The 15,977-nt window shown below is 48.3% G+C and overlaps 2 protein-coding genes and 1 pseudogene across 2 annotated transcripts; 2 read left to right on the forward strand and 1 right to left on the reverse strand.

Moving 5' to 3' along the window:
• The first annotated feature begins 1,223 nt into the window (after positions 1-1,223).
• Positions 1,224-3,725, forward strand: LOC101752629 (annotated as a pseudogene).
• A 600-nt stretch (positions 3,726-4,325) lies between these two features.
• On the reverse strand, positions 4,326-4,727 carry LOC101777063 (Bowman-Birk type bran trypsin inhibitor-like). Its single transcript, XM_004952660.2, has one exon. It carries the CDS (start codon positions 4,725-4,727, stop codon positions 4,326-4,328), a length of 402 nt encoding a protein of 133 aa, XP_004952717.1.
• A 9,678-nt stretch (positions 4,728-14,405) lies between these two features.
• LOC101776647 (CASP-like protein 4D1) lies at positions 14,406-15,751 on the forward strand. The gene is made up of 2 exons (XM_004952659.3): positions 14,406-14,985; positions 15,069-15,751. Exons 1-2 carry the CDS (start codon positions 14,701-14,703, stop codon positions 15,306-15,308), a joined length of 525 nt encoding a protein of 174 aa, XP_004952716.1. The 5' UTR covers positions 14,406-14,700; the 3' UTR covers positions 15,309-15,751.
• Positions 15,752-15,977: the final 226 nt, after the last annotated feature.

The following is a 15,977-nucleotide window of genomic DNA, read 5'->3' on the forward strand; positions in this document are numbered from 1 at the left end:
ATTTTTTACATCTATAAACACTACACATTTACAATATAGTTGTTGACCCTGTCAGAAAAGGCTCTGACTTGGTGGTAGCTTGGTGAAATATTTGACACTGAGCTGACGAACCTGGTGTACATATTCATAATGAAGAAACCACTTTCTGGAATGTTCTTTTGTGGGATTTGAATTTGGGTTAATGGACTGTTAGTACATATCATTATGTTCACCATTTTTCTGGAATGGAGACAGTGGTTTATGGTCACTCTTGCGCGAGATACAGCAAATAAAGAGAATGGAATGGGTAGCACATCCCAGAGGGTTTTTCACAACAAGAAATATATGGATCACATAAATAGAACACCTTTTTGCGTACAAATATCATGGATTGCCTAACTTGAAAGCAATGAGTAATAAATCGTGAAAGCAACACTGCATTTGGCCAACTCCAACTCCAAATCAGGGCAATACAGCTCAGGCCCGAGCGCATGGGCGTGCAGCCGGTACACCGGTACAGGGCCCCCAATTTCCAGGGGCCCAAAATATTTTCTACGCAGCCACGCAGGCCTGCAGCCCAGCAGGCACCCGGAAGCAAAACAGGTTAATTTAGCTTGCCTGCAGCCCATCAGGCACCCGGAAGCAAAAACAAGTCAATTTAGCTCGGTCCGTCTCCGCAAGGCCCTAACTCCGCCGTCTCGCATGCCTCCGCGTCTTGTCTCCCATCCACGCGATCGCTTTTTTGTTTTCTCATCCGTCCACGCTAGGCCTGCCGCCAGGCGCAGGGCCGCAGGCGACCGCGTTCGCCGACCAGCGCAGGCAGCAGCCAGTAGACGTCACCGCGTGATCCTCCAGGGACTAGGGAGCAGCCGTGCAGGGACTCCTGCCCGGCGTCAGGCCAGGCTGCCGCTGGCTGCCATCACCGCCGGCCGATTAATTTGCCGTTGCCGCCGGCCGATTAATTTGTGAATTGGGATCGATCGTCGAGTCTCCACGAGTCCAGGTACCTAATCTGGTTCAGTTAATTTTTAATATGTTAATAAATGTTAATTAGTGATGATTAATAATATATTGATCCATCTAGGTGTTCGGTTAACTTTGTTCCGGTTCTGAATTATCTAGTGTTTCAATTTGAGGTTGTAGTCATGTCTTTTGCAAATCGGTCTAGAAAGTATGAATCTGGTTACCAAAAGCGTAAGAAAAAACAAAGAATAGAGGATTTAACTCAATCTCAAAAGGGTGCTATGGATAAATTTGTTAGAAAAGAGTCCACCGATAATCAATCACTTGGTCAAGGACAGGGAGTTGCACTTGATAATAATGATGACAATGATCCTACAGATGGTCAGATAAAGACAGAAAATATTGTTGGGGTTGAGGAAGTTAATGATGACAATATTGTTGCAGATGTTAATGATTCCTTTCAGCCTGATATATTTGATCCTAGATATTGGGATTCCCTTGATCATAAACAAATTGATATTTTAGCACAAAAGGGCCCTACAAGAGATTTATCAATTACAAAAGGTCCTAAGGATAGATATTCCAGAAGGTTTTCTGCACTATTCTATACAAGAATTTTATCAAATGGGGAGCATTGTGATAGAGATTGGCTTGTCTATTCTAAGGAACTCGACAAGGTCTTTTGCTTTGGTTGTAAATTATTTACAAAAGGCCATTGAAAAGGTCAGTTGGCAAATGAGGGGTTTAATGATTGGATACATCTTGGTATTAGACTTAAAGAGCATGAGACAAGTCCAAATCATGTTTTGAGTATGACAACTTGGTATGAGTTGCGTAGTAGATTGCAAAAGGATCAAACTATTGATAAAGATGCTCAACGACAACTCGAGAAAGAAAAGGACCATTGGAGAAAAGTTTTGTTTAGAATTGTTTGCATTGTTAAATTTCTTGCCAAGCATAATCTAGCTTTTCGTGGGACTAATAGCAAAATGTATGAAGATAGCAATGGGAATTTCTTGGGATTGGTAGAGATGTTGGCTGAATTTGACCCAATTATTCAAGAACATGTTCGTCGTATTACAAGTGAGGAAACTCAAGCTCATTATCTTGATTTTAAGATTCAGAATGAGTTGATACATTTGCTTGCTTCTGCTATTAAGTCTGAAATTATTAAGAAAATAAAGAGTGCAAAGTACTTCTCTGTCATACTTGATTGTACTCCTGATGCAAGCCACCAAGAACAAATGTCTTTAATTATAAGATATGTTGACTCATCTTCAAGTGATGTTCGCGTAGAAGAATCGTTTATAGGATTTTTGGATGTCAATGATACAACTGGGCAAGGAATTTTTGATGTGCTAGAGAATGAACTAAAGCTCCTTGGTCTTGATATAGATGATGTGAGAGGACAAGGTTATGATAATGGGTCAAATATGAAAGGGAAACATAAAGGGGTAAAAAAGAAACTTTTGGATGTAAATCCTCGTGCTTTCTATTCTGCTTGTGGTTGCCATAGCCTTAATTTAACACTTTGTGATATGGCTAAGACTTGTGGTAAAGCTAAGGATTTCTTTGGAATCATCCAGCGCATCTATACAACTTTTGCTAATTCTACCAAGAAATGGCAGATTCTGAAAGATAACATATCAGGATTGACTCTTAAGTCAGTATCAGCTACACGTTGGGAGAGTCGTGTTGAAAGTGTTAAAGCTATAAGATTTCAGTGCACAGACATTCGAGAGGCTCTACTTCAGGTACCCAATATTGTTGTACACTTGTACTGATATTTGATAATGATGTACTTATTTTGGCAATCTCCAACTATAACACATATTTTCTTCCTTTCAATTTCAGGTATCTGATGTTGATAATGATCCAAAAACAAGCAGTGAGGCTAAGGGCTTGGCAAACAATGAACTTGGAGAATATGAATTTATATTGTCAATCGTCATTTGGTATGAGGTATTATATGCCGTTAATTTAGTAAGCAAACACTTGCAAGCAAAAGATATGCTTATTGATGTTGCCATTGAGAAAGTGGAAGGGTTGATTTCTTTCTTCAAGGGTTATAGGGAAACTGGTTTCTCAGAAGCATTAGAGATTGCCAAAGGGATTGCACTTGAGATGGATATTGGTACAACGTTTTGTAAAAGAAGAGAAATTAAAAGAAAGAAACAATTTGATGAGAACCTAGATGACATAAATGCTACTACACAGTCTGCCGAGGAGCTATTTAGAATAAGCTATTTTTTACCTGTTGTTGATCCAACAATTTCCTCACTCACAACAAGATTTGAACAGTACCAGAGTTACCAACAAAATTTTGGTTTCCTATTTACCTCTGAAACATTACAATCATTGGATGACACGAGTTTGAAATCTTCTTGTGATAATCTTGGGGCTGTCCTTACAAAAGATGGAAAATCTGATGTTGATGTCAATGATTTGTATGTGGAGTTAAAGTTTCTTCAACATTTCATTCCTAAAGAAAATATGGGTCCTGTTGAAATTCTAAAGTTCCTAAAGCGGATGGCTGTTTTCCCAATGCAAGTATTGCATATAGAATTCTGTTGACCATTCCTGTGACCGTTTCATCAGCAAAGCGAAACTTTTCAAAATTGAAACTATTGAAGTCATATTTACGTTCGACAATGACACAACAAAGACTTAATGATTTGGCTACAATAGCACTTGAAAGTGGATTACTGGAGAAGATTGATTATGAGCATATCATTGAAGATTTCATTTCAAGGAATACTAAAAGAATGAAGTACTTCAATTAAAGATTATGAAAGCAAAAGTCGAATAGGTACGGTTTTTGATATATCTTATTGTGATATATATTATATATCTTATTTAAAGTTCTATTTTTTTAAGGTAGATCTCATTTTAAAGTTTGGTACAGGACCTCGATTTTTGCCGGCTCGGCCCTGCTCTCATGGGTCAGTTGTTGCACCATTTGAGTGTCTCAGTAGCGCCTACTGTTAGGGTTGATGCTCAAAAATGTGATTGGTTTGTGCCATCTTGATACCTACCAGACCCTCCAAAGATGCAATGCCTCTGCATTGCATAGCGCCTAGACTCCCTTTGGATTCATACTGACATCTGAGACGTGCATCTGAATTCCGGACTGCTAGCTGAGGTGATCCAATGCGCATGTGGCGCTAACGTGTTGGCAGAGCGCCGCCCCAGAGTCTGGCAACCAATAGAAATTTAAAACCCCGACCTGCTATATGGTCGTTATTGAAACAGGAGGCAGCAGCATGGTGCAGGAACAACAGGAAGCAGAAGCGGCTAGCTATCTGCAGGAAATACAACAGGAATAAACTTGGGACAGCCATGGCCGTGGAAGACGGCTCGTCATCCCCTCTACGTTCTTCGCGTCATGCGTGGGTAGTGCACATGGGCGCGGGCTCGCCTCTGTACATGTCCTTGCAAACGTAGCGTGGAGGGTCCGAGCCCCTCACCTTGCTGCACTCCTTGCAGGCCAACGAGCACCGCTCGAGCCTGTCGTGGCACCAGCAGGACGGCAGCACTACCGACAGGGTGCACACCTGCATGTCGCAGCACTTCCACGGCCTCTCCGCATAATCGCCCGGCATGGCGCGCGCCGTCGCTTCGCCGGCCCGGGCATCGCCTGAGGCGGCGGCGTCGCTGGGGAGGCGAATGACGACGCCCGTGTCGCCGGACGCCGCGGCTGCGGAGAGCCCGGCGACAAGGAGCATGATCAGAGCCACGAGCGAAAGCATCGGCAGGGTGGGAGCAACCCGCTTCCCCTTCCCCATGGCTCTGGCTGCCTCGTCGTGTGGTTTGGGCTCTTGGGGACAACGTGACTGCGTGAGACGAGACGATGGAGGCCGTATAAATAGACTGAGAGAGGCCTCGCATGCCTGCGGCATGAACTAGTAGAAGATCATCGAGACGATCCGTTCACCATCAGCATGCAGTGCCACACGACCCGCGCGGCATGCATGCATCGGGTAATTGAAATCCTGGCGACGGCGTCGTACACGTATCAGCATATGGAGTTCGTGGCAACCGGCTTGCTGCCTACCACCGGCCGGCCACCGTCCACCGGCGAGAGACAGAACGAAGCGGGCAAGGAATAATGGGATTCGATGATATCATGATACGCACGAAGAGATACACAAAAAGAACGCGGGACAGGGTTTGCATCGACAAGATTGTGAAATACCCAATCTAATTCTCCGCTGACGAAGGAGTCACTGATTTGTTACTTCCGCTGAAGTTTGATATTGGGTTTAGCACACGCTATTCAAATTTTTTAACATGTTTGAAACAGCTTAAAAATCCTACTTATCGTCACAACTAAACGGCGTGCTTATTTGCAATTTCTTCTAGTTGCATTTCTCCCAACCGCTCCCAATTGTACTAAAACGCAGAACCTAGACTAAGCCTGCTCTATCAGAGAAGCATTTCCCCCTTATTTATGCAGCTTAATTGAAAAGCACTTCTCCTCATTGCTGTACCAAAATGAGAGCGAGTAGAGGAGGTGAAAACCGAAATATCCTACAACGCAGATAGATCACCGTGACGATACAAGGACAAAAGAAAACCCACCATATTGGTGACTTTAAGGTAGACCTGATACACAACAGCATGCCACCATAAGATCAAAAACATATAGCCACATCTCAAGCTAATTAAATACGGAGATCATAAAATAAAATATAATATTTAGGAGGCGACTGGGCGGAGAGGGCTTTCCCATTAGCGATCGGTCAAGAGGAGCCCCCACCCATACTTACCCTGTCACGCGAAATAAAAATAAAACAACCACCACATCCTCTCATCTTTCTCCGCCCCAGCGCCCGTCGTCTTCCTCCGACCCTTCCCGCAGCCCCGCCTATCCCGCCTCACCCACTAGCCTCCGCCTTCTTCCCCTCCCCTTCTCCCCCTAGCTCCCCCACCTCCTCCGCGGCCCCTCCCGGCACAGGCGGTGCCATCACCGCCGGATCCGCCACCCACGCGACCACCGTTAACCATTGCGGTCCTAACACCCTCGCCACCGACCTAGCCCAACTAGCCTCCTCCACCACCACGGCGGGCGGCATCGCTCCCACCCCCACCCTACCACTGCTGCCGGTCCGATAGCCGCCCTCTGCCATCCCTCTGTCAGTGTTTAGACCCAACAACCTACCAAGGGGGGTGCCCGAGGTAGTGTTTAGTGCGTGAGACTTGTCGAGATCAGGAACTCGAAGGTGAACTCAAACACACGATTTAGACAGGTTCGGGCCGCTAGATTGCGTAATAACCTACGTCCTGTGTGTTGGTTGTATTGAATTGCTTTAGAGAGGGTCCCTGCCTCGCCTTATATTGCCGGGGGCAGGGTTACAGGTCGGTTGTTTACAAGAATACTAGTTGGATTTGACTAGATGAGTCCTACTCTAATTGCTACGAGTAGTTTTTCTAATCCTCAACTACTCTAATTTCTACGAGTAGTTTTTCTAATCCTCGACTAGTTCCTATCTTACCACGTAGACCACGTCGTCCTGCACCGTAGTCTCCGTGTCGTCACGTCTTGGTGTCCAGCCCTATATCTAGGACCGTCCAAACCTTCTAGTGGGCCTATAGATGTATGTACGACAAGCTCCCGATTACTTTTTAGTCAAATACAGCAGTTTCGAGTACTTTTGTAAGCTTCTCCGACTAGTTTTGGTGCTCTTCGAGTACTCCTTCGGGTTGAGTCTTCAAACATACTCGAGCACTGCTATGCGGCTAGAATGTACTCAAGCCTCATTTAACTTTGTCTTGAAACTTCAACCTTGAATTTTGTGCGACGAAAGTCACTCCATATGAAGTAGCCCCTGAGCCTTAAGTTGAATTTGAAGAATTAGGCTGAGGATCAATCTGTAATTTGCATCTCCTTTTCCTTTAAACCTAGAAAAAACTTTTTAGTCGATGGGCACGTGGCACACAGCCCCCGAGCCATTACACGACTAGTTTGGTGGGTATAAGGGTCAACCTCTGGTCAATGTGACCGTTCGGCAATAGTAACCTTATCTCTTCCGAAAATATTGGAAACTGCCAACCAGGTGTGAAAACTTCGGACCATTAAATTGGAATATTCCTGTTAATGTCGCTGCTTATTACTACAATGCAGTTATCAATAACAGAGGAAAACATCCCTTCCGTTTCACCTATGCCATCTGCTCTTTCAACTTCCACATTGTAGTCCTAGCGCTGCCGCTGCCCGATCCTCGAGCTCTAGTGCCGCCGTCCCCCACCACTTAGCTCCTGAGCGCATGTGAAAGAAGGCCCTCGTGGCAACAAGGATGGGAAAGAAGGCAACTTCGAGCAAGGCAATGGAAGGCGGGAAGAAGAAGGCAGATAAGAAAAAGGAGATCCAACTGCCGGCTCCCAAGTATGGCAAGACTAACCAGAGTGCCCCGCCATTGCCTGCGTGTGCCTAGAAGACATCCGTGCTAAAAGAGGAAGACATCAAGGCATTGGTAGCAGCCAACTTCCTCCAGGAGAAGGATGTCATCAACTAGAGGTGTGCATTCAGCAACCCGTGGCCACTGGAGACATACGTCGATGAGACGGTAATTTTCTCCCATTTCATTGAGTGCGGATTAGCTTTGCCTGCCTCCAACTTCTTTCGCGGCCTCCTGGACTACTACAAAATAGAGCTAGTACACCTCAATCCCAATAGCATCTTGCACACTGCGATCTTTGTTCATCCGTGCGAAGCCTTTCTGGGGATCCAGCCACATTTTCAACTTTTCTGCATGGTTTTCCAAGTCAAGCCTCAGCCCAAGAGAGAACATATTGAAGTAGTCAGCGGGGCTGGGATCCAGATGAGGGAGAAGGTGAAGGGCCTTTACTTGGATTACGAGTTGATTGACTCGCATTCTGGGTGGAAAGAGAGGTGGTGCTACATCGGCAACCACGAGCCCAAGCTCCTGAAGCTGACAGGCCACCATCCAACTTGGAACAATAGGTGGTTGGATGAGCCTTCACACGGGGACTGCTTGCAGCTGCCCGATGTGGCGGATCCACCTTGGATTAGCCAAATCGAGGCACGGTTAAGTTGCCTAACACGCGACACCGGCCTTAATCAGGCTAACTCGAGATGCCATCGGATTTCATCCGATTTAACCACTTGAACAGGACCGAGTTAGCAAACTCACACGAAGGTGACCGGTTTCAAAGAATACAACAAGTCCACTGATTTAACCAACTTAACCATTTAGTTCGGCCATAAAACAAACATCAGCGTTTTACAAGGTTTAGAAGAAAACAACAGAAGGTAAACAAGCGGAAGCTAAACGCAGGGGGTCGGACGTCCTTGGTGAGGCCAGCCAAGACGTCAGAGATCCCTCTCCTCGCCGTCCGAGGAGGGATCCCACTCGACCATCCAACCCGGAGGGAGCTGGGGCGGCCAAGTGCCAACAGGAGGGGGCTCGGGAGCAGCAACTTCACCTGAAAAAAAGAAAAACCACAACAAGGTTGAGCTACTAAGCTCAACAAGACTTAACCGACAGGAGTAAAGCTACTCCACCTTTCTAGACATGCAAGGCTCTTTGGCTGAGGGGTTTAGTTGCCAAGAAGCACTAAGTAGATCCTTATTTTCAAGTTTTAGCTCAGGTTCTAGGTTCATTAACCGGTCTAAGTGGGCACTTACTCTAAGCAAACATAGAACCAACCAAAAGGTATATATATATCATCATCAAGACCATGTCATCATCAGATTCCTTTATTACTCAGGGTAGCATAGCGATCAAGCAGTCTCAAACTGTGAGAGGCAGATGAATCGATTCGAGTTCTTTAACCATGCATGGTGAACCTAACCTCACGACATCCGCGCACCACCGAGGTCGCTTCCTGTGTCGGCCTTCCCCATCAATCCCCTAACCCGTGTCGGGCCCATTTCCTTTGGTGCAATGTTCCACAGACCCGGCCTCTGTCGTTCTGTGACCACACTTGCCACCACGTGCGGCCGCAGGGGAACTCCGTTCCAAGGACAATGGGGCGACCGCTCACGTCTAGGTTCGATCCAGTACTCGGCTTCCTCATCCCATAATAAGTATGAGGTTAGTACTTTCAAACACTTGATCACGAACACCACCACTGTCGGGCCTTAACAAGTTCCATAGACAGACGGGACGATCAGCCGACCACCAAAGAGTTAACCAAAACCCTGCCCCGTCCATCGTCCTTATAGTTGTAACAGAAAGGAAAATAGCCAACTCCTACAACTCGCGAGTGACAGGAAATCACTCGACTTTTACCGCTTCAAATTAAGCATGGCAACTACTCGGTCCAACAGCTAGTGTTCAGATCAGGGAACTAAGTCATGCATCTACGGTTTCAAGCAACTCCTATACGTAAATGCACAATCAAGGAACAGAAGGCATGCGCAAGTTTGGGAAACTGGGGTTCATGCTCTGGGGCTTGCCTTCAAACAAGGAGGAAGGAAAGGGGTCTTGTGCGGGGGTGGCTTCGGCTTCTGGAAGCGGGAGCTCTGCCGCAACTTCGTCCTCTGGCGCCGGGTGCAGCTCGTAGAAGCCGTCGGCGAGACGCAGCTCTACGAATGCAATGCAAGAGTTAGCACTTTAGACGGTTATTTCAACAGCAACACTTGCAAGTTCTAGCTCAGAAACTTTGTAGCATGGCTACGGAAAAAGGTGGGGAAGTTCGCTTGAGTTGGAGAAGAACAAGGTAAAAGGGTCGGATGGAAGAAGCTCATGATCTGACCCTTAGACTAGAGGAATATCTGTATTGGGGGTCCTCAGACTTAACGCAGATAAGTCCCCACATCTTTACACATGTACCCTCGGGTCTAGGAAAAGGATACAGCCGAGCCCTCGGGCGAGGCGAAGAAAGGTCGGCAAAACAGATAGGGTTGGGCGAGACGGAACAGGGGTCGGGCGGATAGAAGGGGTCGGACGAGGCGAAAAAGGATCGGCAGCTTACCTTCGTCTTACAGGTGAAGCTTGGGGTCGGGAAGAAGCAGACTTGGGTGGAAGGATTAAGGCTTTGGACAGCGGCGAGGTCCGGCAGGGTTCCGGCAGCGGCGGTGCTTCTTGTGGACCACAAACAAGCTCTTGCGCAGCACGGAGGAGCAAGCGGCTGGGTGGATTGGGGGAAAAGCGGTGTGGAGCGGAGAGGAGAGTTCCTCGGAGATTTAGGCGGTAGCGCTTTGAGCACGAAACAGAGAGCAAGGCGGAAGGGCAGCGATGGCGAAGGGGATTCCGGCGGAGCTCTGGCATTCCCTTTTATAGCTGCGCGGAAGAGAAAGAAGGTTGGAGCGGCGCGAAGACCGGGAAGAAGCGATCGAGTGCTCTGCCGGGGCGGAGATTGAGCAGCGGTGCGGCGGAGCAGGACATCGGGGATGACACCGACGGTCATTGGGCACCAGAGACGGGGCGGCGCAGGCGCGGTTTTGCCGGTGGTTGAGAATTGGCGGAGGCGGGCGTCGTCGTGCGGTGGATCTGATGGAAGTGACCGAGGAAATGGTGCTAGAAGCGAGGGCGCACAGGTGAGAAGACAGGCGGGCTGCGGTCGCGCGGGCGAGCGCGAAGCAACAGGTTGTCGGCTGCGTAGCTCTGACAGGGCGGAAAAGGGACTGTCGCGACCGGGGTCTGGATTGGCGACGGAGGAATCATCGCGTAGTGCAGTCCGGGCGGCGCGACTGTGGAGGGGTGGCGGAAAAGGTGGGAGGCATCAGGCTCCGCAACCGGGGGTCCAGCGGGGTGATGATGGGCGCGGGCGGCGAGGTGTTGTAGAAAGGGTTGCAGAGGGCTTCCGCTGCTATTGGGGAAGGGGGCGCGGATATCCATCCGGTCGCGGCCGGCGACGGGGCGGAGCAGCGGGGGTCGGAAGAGTTGAGCCACGCGGCAGGGGAACTCTGAAGCGGGCATGCTACTCGAGTGCGTCTATCGCGGGAGATCTGGGGAAAAGATTTTGTTGGTCCACTGGTCAGTCTCGGTTGGTCCCCTGCTCAGATTGAGAGAGAGACGTTGCGGGAAGACTTAGAAGGATCCGGCAGGTGAGTTGGGGTCGGCGGGGTCGGGACTGGGGAGCCCATGGAGAGGGGTCGGATCTCAGGGGTCGGGACAGGACTGGAGGTTGAGCATTTCAACTCGGGGAGCTGAGGTGGGGGATTTGGGACTCGGATTAAGATTAACTCATGAGATTTGGGGTCGGTCGTCACACCCGAGCTCCTAGACAGAATCGCCAAGCTCAAGCAACAAGGATTAACAGGAGTTGGGGTGGGCTTCAGCTTCATGAAGAGGCGAGTTCAACCCCTGCTGCTCCAGTGCACATGGGGCTACGACTACTCAGGCCCTAATGATCCATCCAAGATGTTACTAGAGGAGCTCAGTGTCGATGAAGTCATGGCGCGATTGAGGTGCCTTTTTCAAGAATGCAAGTGAGATTCTGATGATTGTGCGGGAATTTTGTGCTGCCAACCTGCCCAGCAGTGTAAGTACCCATAGCCGTAGCCCCCGAGTACTGATTTTTGTTAATTTTTGATGTATTGACTTGGCTTCCTATGCAGGAGGATGTACACTTGTTCTGCTTCGCCCCTCCTCCTCCTCCTCCTCCTCCTGGATCAGAGGATTCTGACGCCGCTCCACGCGTACATACAGCTGTGAGTGTGTAGAGCGAAGTCGAAGAAGAGGAAGAAGACGATTTCGAGTCCTTCAGCAACTCTGACTCTGAAGCTGCGGAAGAATTCGTATCCAAGGCCTGGCCATCTGACAAGGCTGGGTCTTCCTTCGGGTCATGACGACCGTTCTAGAAGCAATCTATGGCATCACACTTCGTGATGTGCACAATAGTGGCCTTCTTATCGAAGAAATGACGTAGGTTATTGCGTAGGGTCTCAGCTTGTTATTGTTTGACTTGAGACAAGTCGATCCTATTGCCAGGACGCTGCATTGCCCCTGCAAATTTCTCTTTGGTTGCTTTTCCTCTTCGCCTTCTTGTGCAGCAATAAGAGCGAAGATTTCTCATTTTGGAGAATAGCTTCCCGAACTTGACGTGATGACATTTGTGGAGCTGCCTTCTTCGTAGATGGGCGACAGAGGAATTCCCTCCTGGTATGGGAGAATGTCAAGGTAGGCGACAAGGCGTGAGTCGTCGTTCTTGGCCAGAGTGGGTGGCTTCATGTTAAGCCAGTAGATGAATCTACCTTGTAGAGTTGATGTGATTATCAGACCCTGCTGCAGACTTGATAAAGGCGTCTCCTCATTCGGGTTCGAGTAATAGTCGGGGACCTCAATCATATCCGTGTTGGATTGTGATCTGGACAGGGTGGCTTGGTAAATAGCACTCGTGTTTCGGAGTCCGAACGGGAATTGACTTGGGTCGTAGTTCGATTCGCACGATGGCTTAAACGCCGGCTTGTGAAAACCAATCCGACTAGTGGGAGAAGTTGAGTTGTACTCGGACTCGTCCCCCCAGCCTCTGACTAGGTTAGAAATTAAAAATTCACCAAATTTCTCGACGAGATCCTCCAGAGCTTGACACTGGAGTTTCGTGGTGTGTTGCTTCTTCTCCGGGGCTAGCGCAATGTGGCAATCGAAGTTTCCAGCGTCGTCTGCGATGCAAACCTAGGAGCTAAAGATGAACATCGTGCCCGCTTTGAACGCAACAATTAGCTTGATGATGAATTGGGCCATCGAGTTCGCCGATGGATTCTCAACGAAAGCCCCTACCTGGAGCACCAGCTGTCGGTGTTTAGACCTAGCAACCTACCGAGGGAGCGCCCAAGGTAGTGTTTAGTACGTGGGGCTTGCCAAGATCAGGAACTTGAAGGTGAACTCGAACACACGATTTAGACAGGTTCGGGCCGCTAGATTGCGTAATACCCTATGTCGTGTGTGCTGGTCGTATTGAATTGCTTTAGATGGGGTCTCTGCCTCATCTTATATTGCCGGGGGTAGGGTTACAGGTTGGTTGTTTACAAGAATACTAGTCGGATTCGACTAGATGAGTCTTACTCTAATTGCTACGAGTAGTTTTCCTAATCCTCGAGTAGTTCCCGTCTTGCCACATAGACCATGCCGTCTGACACTGTAGTTTCCGTGCCTGTCACGTCTTGGTGTCCAGCCCTATATCTAGGACTGTCCAAACATTCTGGTGGACCTATAGATGTATGTACGACACCCTCTAAGCCCGGCAACCACCAATCCCCTTCCCAACCCGAAAATCCGAAAACTAACCCGATCTATTAGGGCTCGCTGGAGAGAAGGTCCTTGTCGGAGAAGAAGAGGTTGCTGGAATGCTCGTCAAAGAAGAAGAGGTGGTCGCCAGAGTTAGAGTTGCATATTTGTTACTTTCTTTTGGATGGATTTGTTACGTTTTCTTTTTCTTTTCTTTTTTGGCTTTCTTCATCCTCCCTTTACCTCATTTTTTCCAAATCAGGGGCTCTCAATTTAATCCTAAATTGAGAGACCTCTCCATTTAGAATTTGTGTAATACTCTCTCTGTTCCAAATTATAAGTCATTCCAACTTTCTCGGAGAGTTAAAGCATCTCAAGTTTGACCAAATTTATACAATAAAGTACTAATATTTATGATACCAAATAATTATTATTAGTTTTTTCATTAAATATATTTTCATAGTATATCTATTCGGTGTTATAAATCTTTGTGATTCTTTCTATAATTTTAGTCAAACATAGGTTTGACTCTTAAAAAAATTAGAATGACTTGTAATTTGGGATCGAAGGGAGTATTTAAGATTCTCCTCTCTCTCTCCTCGGTTCCAACGTGATTGGTTAGGCTACGCTATACCTATAGATTTCTCCGATAATGATTTTTGGTGTAGGTTTATTTGGTGGTATACTGGTATGCAATATCTGTACTGAAAAGTTGAAGTTTGGCAGAATTGGCAACCCCTAACTACGTGTTGCCTTTTGCTCTCGCTTAGGGATATAGCGGTTATGCTGTACTTTACCTTCGAATTGCGGAACCTTATATCAGGAATAGCTCGTTATGAAAAGAAATTGATTGTATTGCAAGCGAATCAGTCGGATAGAGCAATGTGTTAGGGTCATCATGGCGTGAATTTGCTTGCGACGAGCAGCGGGAAAGGATAGGATCGGAGGAAGTGGAGATCTCCGCATCGATTCGCCAACCAACCAATCCTCTCAGATCATTTGCCATGCATGGTCTACACGCCAGTTAGTAGAAACCCTGGTGCCCCCATTTGTTAGTGGCCACCTTACAGAAACGATCGAGTATGGTGCTCCACTACTCCAGTCCAGTCCACTTGAGGTTGAGGAAAAGATGGGAAGACGCAGAACGGAGAGGTCGTCGTCGACGACGGCTTGGTTCTTCCATTGAGAAATTAAGCACCGAAAACGACACTTTGTGATAAGATAACAAGGATGTCGATTTCTCGTGCGCAGGCAATACCACATGTACCTCAGACTGCAATAGTAATGTACCTATATATGTCTGGCACAGAAACAAACCAATAGTGTGCGCTATATGCATGCTCTCCTTGCCGTGTCGTATCCTACGTACCATATGGGTTCCGCAAGACCGCAACGCCGTGGCTAAGACTTCCATGAAACCAATAAGACGCAGACGCGACGGACGCGCATATCCCGGCCGCTGGAATGAACTTCCATGGAAACTTACTTTGGTGGTCACTTGAGGTACAAATACGACCATGTTGGTGTCCTTTGCGTCGCCATATCAGCAGCTTCCCCCGATTGAGCGTGCTTGACACGGAGGCCGCGGGGCGCAGACTCGCAGAGGTCGAGCAGGATACATATGGCCCTGTCGCGGGCGGCGTGGATCGCCGCCGGCCTCGGCGCGCGGCTGCTCATGGTCGCCGTCCTGGCCATGACCGTGCAGCTCACGCTGGCCAACCACACCAGGCGGAGCTACGAGGACGACTTCTACAAGCTCCAGAGCTACTCGTACACGGTCGCGGCGGCGGTGATCGGGATGGCCGGCAGCGCGCTGCAGGTACCCGTCGCCGTCTACCTCCTCTGCCGGAGCAAGCGGATGACGCCCAGCGCCCTCGTCCTCGACGCCAGCATGTACGCCGACGTGGTACGTTTCCGCTTATATTATGCTCTATAAACATGAGTTTGCCGCCGATCATGGCAGCATCACGATTGGCGTGCACGCCGCAGGTGGTCACCGTCCTGCTGGCCAGCGGCGTCGGCGCGGGATTCGGCGCCACCATAGACGCCCTGCGGTACGTCCGCCACGTCACGTGGTGGGACGGCGACGCGACGAAGCAGGACCTCATCCGCTACTACGACAAGGCGTTCCTCCCCGTAGTCTTCCTCCTCGTGGGGATGGTGCTGTCCATGGCCGCCACCGTCGTCTCCGCCAGGCTCCGGGCCCGGACGGCCAACGACGACGTCTGATGAGCGCACATCATCACCAGCTCGATCTATCCTCACGAGATCGATTCATCGACCTCAGTCTGTATTTCCTCACTCACGCTACTACATTATTCAAATGAAGGATTACAAAAGAATCCATAACTTGTGGATAAGCGCTCATTTAGAAGTGAGACTTGAGCCGTGCCGTGCTAGCATAGTCTGACCATCTCATGCCTCGTGCTGCTTCGGGTCTAGATTTTTAGACACGATGGGTCGTGCCGGTCCGGCATGCCAAGTCCTTGCCTAGACTCAAGAATGGCATGGTCGTGCATGTCGGAATGGTCCGAAATTTATCGTGTCGTAACCGTGTTTTAGGCTGTGTCAATTCGGATGGTCCATAAGTAGCACGGCTAAGTTCTAGCCCTATGTTCATTTAATGTATGTTGTGCATGCATTTTTAATTGCATACATAGTTTTTCCCTTTACAAGTACATATTTTCTTTTCTTTCCAAGGTGCATGCATATAGCTTTCAATCACAATTAATTTGCCTTACAAATTCTAAGATTGCATTTTCTTTCGAGATAGGGAAAGTAAAGTCTAAGTTGTCATTAGGTATTTAGGTACGATTTCAGTTTAATTGGCAAGGAAAGTGAATAAGGAAGATCTATATCGCTTTAGCTGGTGGGAAAGTCCCATCGGCTACCTCCAAT

Source organism: Setaria italica, chromosome I (genome assembly GCF_000263155.2).
Source record: "Setaria italica strain Yugu1 chromosome I, Setaria_italica_v2.0, whole genome shotgun sequence".
NCBI lineage: Eukaryota > Viridiplantae > Streptophyta > Magnoliopsida > Poales > Poaceae > Setaria > Setaria italica.

Bases quoted from the DNA above. Each gene is read 5' to 3' on its own strand.
- LOC101777063 (XM_004952660.2), bottom strand. From the start codon at position 4,727: ATGGGGAAGGGGAAGCGGGTTGCTCCCACCCTGCCGATGCTTTCGCTC.
- LOC101776647 (XM_004952659.3), top strand. From the start codon at position 14,701: ATGGCCCTGTCGCGGGCGGCGTGGATCGCCGCCGGCCTCGGCGCGCGG. The intron at 14,986-15,068 runs GTACGTTTCCGC...TGCACGCCGCAG, and splicing joins CCAGCATGTACGCCGACGTG to GTGGTCACCGTCCTGCTGGC.